We start from the raw sequence: 11303 nt of genomic DNA, 5'->3' as shown, positions 1-11303 counted from the left end.
AATAAATTTAGCCAAACCTTTAAGTAAAATAACCCAACTTAAGTCCAATTGTAAATTTATTTAAGATCTATAGAATATTTATTTGGGCCTATCAAACCCAACACAAAGTCACCCAAATGGCTCAAATAGGTTGCCAAAAGGCTAAAACTTAAGGTGGTTCGGCTAAAAGAGATAAATTCGCTCAGATCTAGGACCCAACTCGAACGGCTCAGCAACCAGGGACTTTGGCGCACATGCGACTTGGTGAAAGAGGAGGACCAGCTCGAAAGGCTCGTGAAGGAGGACTGCTATAAGACTAGTATTGAAAATTTAAGTTAAGAAGTGAAAGTTTTGACTAAGTATTTGGGTTGGCTTGGCAAAATAGTTATAGTGGTTAAAAAGGGTTTTTAAGTGTTTAAGGTTAGTGAGAAAGAAGGATCATAACGGTTGGTTTTAGCTAACTTTAGAAAGGGGTTTCTCACAACTCACTTGGACATTCTCACTCAAATTAGTTTTAAAAGCTCACAAATTCAGTCTAGTTTATTGAGGAAGGCAGCTAGGTGTTTTGGATATGAGAAGATTGGTGTTTTAGATAAGAGAAGTCGAGAAAGTCAGTTCGCGAGTGAATCTTAGTAAAGTGCACTCCTAGAAGGCTACAAAACGCATAGTTTGATTTTTCGCTCTGAAATTTGAAGAAAAGAAAGGTAAGCATTCTAGAGGAACTTTGTAGAAGGATTTTTTTATTATTATTATTACTAAATAGTTATGGATTTTAGGTTATAACTTTTCTAAGTCAAGTTATGTAGTATGGGCGAGAAATTAGGAGAGATGGCCTTGGAAGCTAGCTATGCGTTTTAGACAACTATGTGGCATGATTAAGGCAATCGATTTATTAATTTAGTGAAGTGTCAAAGTCTTGTTAGCATGCATTTTGAGGTATAAAAGTAAGCAGTAGGTGTCTTAATAAGGTTTAAAGTGGTGTTAAGCAAGGATGAGGTGTCAACGTAAATTCATGTAATGGACTCTATAATTAGGTTACTTCAGATTCATTTTTCTCACAGTATACTAGTGCGTTTTGAGTGAAATTGCTCCCAAAAGTTTCCATTTTGAGTTTATTTTCTAAGTTGAGTCTGCTGGTTCAATTTAAGTAAGAGAGGGTTGAGTTTGAGTTGAAGGAAGTGAGGAAGGTCAGAATTCGTGTGAGTGAAATTACTCTCAAAAGTTTTCATTTTTAGTCTATTTTTTAAATTGAGGCTACTTGTTTAATTTGAGTAAGAGAGGGCTGAGTTTGAGTTGAAGGAAGTGAGGAATGTCAGAATTTATTTGATTCTGAACAATATGAACTTCCAAAGAGCTGTAGAGTTCATTCGTTGGAATCTGAAGTTGAAATTTTGAGGTGATATTATTAAGACACTTTGCAACTACTTTGTAGAAGGAAATATCTTCGTTTGAGTTCTGAATTTTATGTTATTAAGCTCTAAAGTGGAAGAAATGAGCTATTAAAATACAATATATTTAAAATATATAAATTATCATATACCCAGATGAATAATAGTCTAAGAGATTATCAAATTTTTTACCTTTTTATGTGTCCTAAATCTATTGTTTATAAAATCATTCATACTTAACATATAATATGTTTGAAAATTTTTAATTATATTGGTTATTATATAAAGTTTGGTTAGTTAAACGATTGTGATTATAATTCAATGATACTATTTAGGAAATCGTTATTTTCTTTTATGGAATGAAAACTTTTCTGGTTAAATGCATCATAATTATAGGAGAAAATAACAAATAAAATCATTTTAGGGAAGGATTCTTTAATGAACCATTCTATGAAAGTTTTAATTTCAATTTATTATTATGTTAAATGAACCATTTTATGAAAGGATAGTTAAATGCATAATTATCGACAAAAATACAATCTTAATATGAAGTTGTTATTATATCAAATGACATTGATATAATATATGAAATAATTGTTACATGCATAATTATGCATAATTATAGGGAGGATATAATGTTAATATAAAGTTGTTATTATATCAAATAATGCAGAATTTTAGGGAACGATACAATTTTAAATTCAAATTTGGGAGATCTTTCAACTAAACTTTTAAAATAAAGTGATAATATAAATATTTGTTTCTATATATATAATCTCAAAACAACGAATGATAAATATGAAAAATTGTGTATTTGTATGATATAATGAATAAATAATATTATCAATCATTATATGAAAATTTTTATACTTGTATGATGTTATAAAATGTTACTAAGAATTAACCAGGGTTTATGAAATGTACAACTAAGGAATTATATTATCAATAATTTTATGAATAGCAAAAAAAAAAAAAAAATAATCAAATAGCTATTATTTTATATATATTAACAAAAAAAAGTTGTTAATAATTTGATTTGAAGCCTACAAAATCGAAAATCTAGTATAAATTGAAGGCATAAATCTAGAAAATGTTGCTTAAATGAGATCAATCCCGAAAATAAATATTTATTTAATATTTTTAGAAAACTGAATAATATGTAAATACAATGTAATTGTAATTCTGTGTTATATTCTATAATTTTACTTTGCACAAATAAATTGTGTATGGAAAAAGTGAGTTTCAGTCTATGAAGGGATAACATCTGTTGAAAAATCGTAAAAAAATATCTACTTCATGCGGTTTTGCTAAAAATCAAAATATTTTTTAGATTTGTTATTTTCTAAATTGTTATCTAGTTATTATTTTGTTAAATCTCACGGTTATCTCTTTTATTTACTTAGGCTAAATTCAATTAAGACAAAAAATAAATATATTTTATAATGAATAACCTTTTTCGCATAAAATATTAAGTATATAGCAATTTCTTAAACAATGTGTAAACATAGCAAATTTTGTATTCTTTTTTAAACTATTCCAAAATTATCCTTGTTTTAAAAGAAATCTCCACAATTTTCTCTTTCTCCACAATTTTCTCTCATTCTCCACGATTTTCTTCATTTTTCATTTTTAAAGTCATTTTCTCCATTCTCCATATTCTCCGTCTTTTTCTCCCTTCTCCATCCTTACCATTGTTTCTTCCCCATCTTCTTTGTGATTTTCTCCTATTTTAAGATGATTTCTTCTCTCCACGATTTTCTTCCATCTCATTTTGATATATTTTTAGATGTGATTCTTCCTTAAAATTTTACTTCATCCAATTTTTACAATTTGATTTAATTTCATCACTTGATTTTGTTCAATTCAATTGATTTTACCAATATTTTTATATTTAAAAATGTGTTTAATTTCACTTGTATTATACTTCATTAATTCGAGGATTCATAGAAATTGAGCATGTTAAGAATTTTTCTATCACTTCTACAATTTTAGTAAAAGAAATTGAGATTGTTTTTCCCTAAAAATATTGATGAATACAAGTTATCACTGATAGACTATTAGTTGTATTAGTTAATATGAGCATAGTGATGTTAGTCTATCATTGATAGACTTGTATCTTAGTGCAACACTAATATCATAAGTTATCATGATAGTAGTCTATCAATGATAGACTCGTATCCTAGTCCATCACTAATAGTAGTCTATCAATGACAGACTCTTATCCTAGTCCATAAGTGATATTCGTTTATTAATGATAGACTCTTATCTTAGTCCATCACTAATAGTAGTCTATCAATGATAGACTCGTATCCTAGATCATCACTGATATTAAACCCTATCCTAGACCATCATTAATATCCTAAGTTATCATTGATAGTAGTATATCAATAATAGATATGTATCATAGTCCAGCACTGATAGTAGTCTATCAATGATAGATCTGTATCCTAGTCCATCACTGATAGTAGTCTATCAATAATAGACTCGTATCCTAGGTCATAACTAATATTAGTCAATCAGTGATAGACTCTATCTTCTATAATGCTATGAGTGTAACACTAGGATGATAAATTGTATATATATATATATATTGCAACGATTCAGAATTATGATTAATCAATGTTATGAGTGTAATACTACCTCTATTCTCACACATTTTTAAATATAAAAATACTAGTAAAATCAATTGAATTGAACAAAATCAACCTAGAGTGATGAAATTAAATCAAATTGTAAAAATTGGATGAAGTAAAATTTTTGGGAAGAATCACATCTAAAAAAATATCAAAGTGAGATGGAAGAAAATCACGGAGAGAATAAATGATCTTAAAATAGGAGAAAATCACAAAGAAGATGGAGAAGAAACAATGGTGAAGATGGAGAAGGGAGAAAAAGACGGTGGAGATGGAGAAGGGAGAAAAAGACGGTGGAGATGGAGAATGGAGAAAACGGTGAAGATGAAAAATGGAGAAAATTGTGGAGAATGAGAGAAAATTGTGGAGAAAAAGAAAATCGGAATATGAAGAAAAAGAAGAAAGTGGAAGATGGAAGACAATAAGTAAAGTGTATTTGGGGGTATTTTCGTCTTTTACCTTGAAATTTAATTAAAATTTGCCATATTTGCAATTCTTTTAAAGATTTGCTATATTTCCACTCACCCAAAAATAAACTTAATTTAGCTCAAATTTTAAATGTGACCCAAATTCATGTGGTTGAACTTATGAGTCTGGTCCATGAACCAACTAGGCTCAAACCCATAAAACCCATCAAGAAACCTATAAATAAAAAGAGTTTTCTTCATTTTGAAGGTCTAGAGAGTCTCTTCTCCCAAAAGCTAGAAGACTCCAAACTCCTAAAGCCGACCACCTCTAAAGATTGAACATTCACGTCTAAAGATTAAAGTTCATTTGAAGTTACAAACTTTCTTCCAAGACTCTAACTTCAAAAACAACATGTGTTCAATTTTCTCAAATCAAGCGTATGCTTTCAACCGAACATTCAAATACTAAATATTGATCCACATTGCATCATAATCAATATCAACACGAGTTTAACTTAACAAATTAATTTTTTTTAGAAGTCTTAGAACAATGATTAACTGAAGAACAAAAATGTATGTGATATTCCAAAAAGATGTAAGGTTAAAAAAATATATTAGAACTTGATTCCATATCTTATTTGGATTTGAAGGCTGATTTTAATTTGTCTTATTTTGAAGTTTGATTAACATGAAGTTGACATTAACATTCCTTTTTTAATAATGCTATACCTCATAGCAAATAAACAAAAATATCCTTTAATTTACATACAGCATCCCCCCACGTTATTCAATTTCATTATTAATTAACCTTTGAAAAAAAGAAGAAAATCATTAATAATTATCTTTTATACTTTCGAGTTCTACCAATCTGAATTCTGAAATTATTTTCCAATTATATAACATAAAAATTACAAAATTTTGAATCAGTATATTTAGATTTTATATAAGTATATTAAGTAATATTAAAAAGGGTTAATAGCAAACTCAATGTCATTAATTGAGGTATTATGTTAAGTATTGTAAATCAATAGTTGCCTAAAATTTGTAAAGATACATGTTCGCAAATATTAACTAATAGTATTTTACCAATATTTAGAGCACTATATTCAAATATAGGAAAATAAGCCTAAAATATATATACAATATGAAAAAAATTTAGATCTACATCAAATCTAAAATTTTAGTATATTTTACATTTACCACAATTCCTTTCAACATTGTATTAAATAAAGATTAACATTTGCTTAAAAAATTATTTTTAATTATAACAAAATGAACCAAAATATTTACAAATATAACAAAATATATACCATAAATACACGTATAGATCTATCCAAGTCTATTACAAATAGACTGCGATATTTTATTGTATTTGTAAAAATTTTCAACATTTTATTATTTAAAATAATTTTTTAATTAAATTATAATAAAAATTTTGAATCCGATATCAAACACATATATAAAATAAAATTCTGTTTTCATTTATTATTCTTATGCTTTTAAATTTTTGTCATTAGACTATGAAAATTTTAAAGTAAAATTGAAACTTTTAGCATAAATAAAAGGGAATTAAAGTGTGGACTATTTAAGATAAGGACTGTATCAAACTATAATAACAACATACTATTTCGTTTCAACCCTAATAATTCAAAACTCTCCTTTGCTGCGATATTTGGTGTTTGTTATCAATTTTACTATTTTATCTTCGTCAATTTCTTTATTATTTATTATTTTGTTTATTAATTTTTTTAAATTAGAATAGTTTATACTTCAAACACGTACTTCTATAACTAAACTAAAATAATCTAAATCTCAAACATAAACTATTTAACTATAATACTTCTCAAACATATAAACTATTATAATCAACTACAATAGTGTTGACGTTGCTGACGTTCCACACTGCTTGTAGGAAAGACCTAATTTTCTAAAATTTTGAAAATAAATTTACATTTTTTTGTATTATTTTAAATTTGTTTATTGTAACATTATTTAATTAATTTCTAATAAAAGTTGACCTGGAAGGAATCATTTTAAAATGTATCAAAAAATAGTTAGATTCAAAATTTTAAGATCATGGTAAAATCAAATAAAATAAACTCACAAACTAAAATGACAAAGAAAAAAAAAAAAAAGCCTAAAAGACCATTAGAAAATTATAGTTTTTAGCAGTCCTAAAAACAGTTCAAAATAAAAACATTTGAGTTTTCCATTTTTTTAAAAAATTATTTTTCTTACAAAAAAAATTAGTTTGTTATACATAATAAAAGAGTTCTTATTAATTTTAAATTAATAATACGAGAATAGATAAACTAATAATTTAAAATAATTAATCTCAATTAGGATTAATTAGTATTTCAACACTTTTGTATGAAATAATCAATCCTCCTATAATACTAGGAGCAAACTTAATTGCCTTTCAAATAACATTTATTTTTGTGCTAATCATAATCGTAATTTTTTATATTCACATATTCTTCTTATCGAATATTTTAATTTATATTGTATATAATATACGATGAATAATTGAATATTTTTATTCTCGAGAGATTGCTAATAGTAATATTATATGAACAAGTAGTTGGTTTGGCATGTTCTCCCGTGATAATTACTTAATTAAATGTGGAATAGAAGATATAATGAATCATCCTAGTTGACTACAAGTATTAATGAAATATTCCATTTTGTTTTCTTCCCAACTTGGAAAAGGATGGTCTTTTCTTTTATTAGTACATGTATACTTTAAAATTTTCAAATATTCTTTTAACTTTTGTACATATATTAATAACTTTTGGAAAGTTTTCTTAGTCGTCAACTTCAAAAAAATTTCCAATAATTATCTTTCCGTGAGTTTTTTTATCTTGTTAAACAATATTGAAATTAACTTACATCTTTAACTTTTGATGGTATGTTAGATATTTTCAATAACATTTCTACCATTTTTTATGATATTGATACGAGGGACAAATATGAATCGATAATTTTTAAAATAATTATTCTATAAAATACAAAAACTAAATGTAAAAATACCACTAGTATAAATTAATAAATTTGTTTATATATACCTTGAGAACACTAAAATGTTCATTTATTAACATAAGTTTATTTTTTTATTATCTTTTTGTTTTTACAAGTGAAAATATGTATGAAACCGAAGTTTTGAGCAAAAATTCCATAAAATTAAGATTTCAATATTTCTGTCGACGTCGATATTTTAAACCTGGATGATAATTAGCTGAAAAATAATTATTTACGACTCATTTTCGTAAATTGATGTGTGATAATTGCTATATAAAAATTGCTTATATAAATTGCTTATATGAATTATTTTAGCCATGATATTCTTTTGAGAAAAATAAACCATAACCAAAATATTAATCTCCTATCTAAATTGTTATTTAATATCATACATTCTTTTTAATTTTTAAAATGTACACATTAATTAGTTCCTACAAGTTTCTTTATTTATTCTAATAGTAAAAAATAATCTTTTGAAACAATTTTGAGGTTCATCAAGTGTTTATTAAGACAAGGATACAAACCAAAAATTTCAAAGTTATGTTAAAATCATAATTAAATCGATATTCATATATATATATATATATATATATATATATATATATCAATTTGATCTATAAAATATTAGTAACGATTTAAATGCGTTTGGTAGAATGTTTAATTAATTGGGAGTACAGCTTGAAATTATTTATATTAAGATTTCAAATGCACTATAAATTTCATACTAAGATGGTTAATGAGAATTAGCTTGAGCTAGAGCAAAAGTACCTTAGCTTGCTAATGGATGCCTTGGAGAAAGCTGATCTAATCTCATTTGGGGAGAGAAAATGGACAAACAGAGACAAATATATGGCAGCTCTTTTTATTACTATGCACCTCATTTGTATTCTTGCACCCTTCCATTTCAATTGGAATGCATTTTGGATCGCAGTTGCATTCTACGTTATTACAGGTTGTTTTGGAATCAATATTTCGTATCATAGAAATCTTTCGCATAGAAGTTTCAGACTCCCTAAATGGCTTGAATACTTTTTTGCATACTGTGGAACTCTTGCATTTCAGGTTTGATATTCTTAAACCTTTCTTATTTTCTTATTTTAAACTTTAAAAAATCTACTAAAAGACTTAACTAGAAAGGTTCTTATTAATTGTGACATTAAGAAAAATGTTGAGATAGGTTTCTATTATCCCTACTTCCGTAAGTAGTTTCGATATTGTTTTGTAAAAGAAAATGAAACATGTTACACTTATTGTTTTTCTTTTTTCATTTTAGGGTGATCCAATTGATTGGGTGAGTACACATCGATGTCATCATCAATTTGCTGATACAAAAAATGATCCACATAGTCCTATTCAAGGATTTTGGTTTAGTTATTTCACTTGGCTTTTGGATTCCAATGCTTTGACTAAAAGAGTTTGTCCACAGTATTTTATTGATCATAAAGATACAGATAAAACCATCTTCACATTGGTTTTAAAGTATGGAAGACCACATAACGTTGGTGACTTGGAGAAACAATCGTTCTATAGGTTTCTTCGCAAAACTTATTTTCTTCATCATCTTTCTCTTGCAGTCCTTCTTTACGGAGTGGGAGGAACACCTTTTCTTATATGGGGAATGGTAAAATAAAATTACTTTTCTATTTCTTTTTTATAACTAAAATATTTACAAATATAAAATATCATTGTGTATCATATAGTAATATACACAGATAGACTACAATCATTTATCATTGATAATAGACACCGATAGATATCTATCAATATTTATCATTTATAGACAATGATATAAGCTTATAGATATTTACCGTTTAAAATAACTGATTTTATATTTGAATACATTTTTATTTGAACTTATGAATGAAGCAGGCATGATAGTTTATATTATTATTAATAAATCTCTTTGTTTTGCAGTTTGTGAGGACCTTAGCATTCCTACATATGTCCTTTATTGTTGCTTCAATAGGTCATACATTTGGAAATCAACCATGGAATACTGGTGATTTGTCTACAAATAATTGGTATAAAGTGTTTTCTTATATTTTCTTTTTCATTTTATCTCCATTGTCAAATAGTTGTGTCGACCTTAAAGTTAGCTAGTAACATTCTTTAAATATGGTAAATTTAAAGAGTTATTATATGTCAACCAAATTAAGAAAAAGCATTTTCAAAAGTAGTTTCTTAAACGAAGTATAAATATAAGGAATGTAGAAAAATAAAGGGCTACTGATCATATTAGTTAATGCGTGTGTATAATTAGTTGAATGGAATATGGTTTCTGAAAAGTTCGTTAGTTAAAGCTCTTTGGGTTGTTCGTCTAGTCGAGTAGGGTTCAAGTCGGTTCAGGCACTTTACTGATTTTCTATATTATATTCTTTCCGATCTTTTTTTTTTAACGATCATGAGCTTCCTCTTAATTCCAACTCCCTCTCTATCAAATGCACATTTGAGGTGGGTATTGTGTTGACTTTGGGAAGCAAATGACATAAACGATTCCCAACAAATTTACTTTCAAGACAATAACTTCCACGACACAAAGCTTTACATCCATATTAGATTACTAGACGACAAATATAGCATATATATCGTGAATTGAAACGAACGATTATTGAATATTTGGGTTTGTAAAGTAAAACAAAGCTAACTCCACGTTTAGCTAAAGCCTCTGTATGTTACAAATTTATTAATACAATATTTATGGTTTTGTTTTTAGGTGGATGTGTTTGATTTCATTTGGAGAAGGTTGGCATAATAACCATCATGCTTTTGAGTATTCAGCCAGACAAGGGCTTGAATGGTGGCAGATCGACATTTGTTGGTACATTATTTGGTTTCTTCAAGTCATTGGATTAGCAACTGAGGTTAAAGTACCCTCTCAATCTCACAAGCAAAGACTACAAGCTTTGGACCAAAAGAAAAGAAAAGAACTTTGACAATGAAGCTTTAAATCGAAATAAATTTTCTTTCTCACAAATGTTTGAGAATAGAATAAAAATTAATTAAGGTTCTATTTTTTGTCTCATTTTGTTCTATTGTAGTCTTCAAGTTTCTCTCTTTTAAAACTTTGTAAAAATGGTTGCTTTAGTTCTCATGGTAAGATTTTGTAATTTCTTAATTACTAGATGATGAGGTGGCTATCTTTTTTTAAATATAATGACTACAAACTAAATGATTTGACTAAGATATAATATGTATAAGCCAAGGTTATGAATCCCTACATAAGTATTTCTTCTTCTTAGATATCTATCGGTGTCTATTATCAATGATAAATGATTGTAGTCTATCTGTGTATATTACTATATAATACACAATGATATTTTATATTTGTAAATATTTTAGTTATAAAAAAGAAATAGAAAAGTAATTTTATTTTACCATTCCCCATATAACAAAAGGTGTTCCTCCCACTGCGTAAAGAAGGACTGCAAGAGAAAGATGATGAAGAAAATAAGTTTTGCGAAGAAACCTATAGAACGATTGTTTCTCCAAGTCACCAACGTTATGTGGTCTTCCATACTTTAAAACCAATGTGAAGATGGTTTTTTCTGTATCTTTATGATCAATAAAATACTGTGGACAAACTCTTTTAGTCAAAGCATTGGAATCCAAAAGCCAAGTGAAATAACTAAACCAAAATCCTTGAATAGGACTATGTGAATCATTTTTTGTATCAGCAAATTGATGATGACATCGATGTGTACTCACCCAATCAATTGGATCACCCTAAAATGAAAAAAGAAAAACAATAAGTGTAACATGTTTCATTTTCTTTTACAAAACAATATCGAAACTACTTACGGAAGAAGGGATAATAGACATGCTTGACGCATTTGTGACTTTTGCCGATGCATGTGTGTATCGAGTGAAAGCCCTACTTT

General features: G+C 27.1%; 1 protein-coding gene across 1 annotated transcript; it reads left to right on the top strand.

The window, feature by feature from the left end:
* The first annotated feature begins 8189 nt into the window (after positions 1-8189).
* Positions 8190-10663, top strand: LOC105434479 (palmitoyl-monogalactosyldiacylglycerol delta-7 desaturase, chloroplastic-like). The gene is made up of 4 exons (XM_031880153.1): positions 8190-8487; positions 8699-9046; positions 9340-9446; positions 10139-10663. The coding sequence occupies exons 1-4, from the start codon at positions 8206-8208 to the stop codon at positions 10356-10358; spliced, it is 957 nt and encodes a 318-aa protein (XP_031736013.1). The 5' UTR covers positions 8190-8205; the 3' UTR covers positions 10359-10663.
* Positions 10664-11303: the final 640 nt, after the last annotated feature.

The sequence above is a fragment of the Cucumis sativus genome, chromosome 1 (genome assembly GCF_000004075.3).
Source record: "Cucumis sativus cultivar 9930 chromosome 1, Cucumber_9930_V3, whole genome shotgun sequence".
Classification (NCBI taxonomy): Eukaryota; Viridiplantae; Streptophyta; class Magnoliopsida; order Cucurbitales; family Cucurbitaceae; genus Cucumis; species Cucumis sativus.
The sequence above is the reverse complement of the archived record's forward strand: the minus strand, read 5'-3'. Positions and strand labels throughout refer to the sequence as shown.

Coding starts and splice junctions, on each gene's coding strand:
- LOC105434479 (XM_031880153.1), top strand. CDS start 8,206: ATGGATGCCTTGGAGAAAGCTGATCTAATCTCATTTGGGGAGAGAAAA. Junction 8,488..8,698: donor GTGGAACTCTTGCATTTCAG/GTTTGATATTCT, acceptor TTTTCATTTTAG/GGTGATCCAATTGATTGGGT. Junction 9,447..10,138: donor GATTTGTCTACAAATAATTG/GTATAAAGTGTT, acceptor TTTTGTTTTTAG/GTGGATGTGTTTGATTTCAT.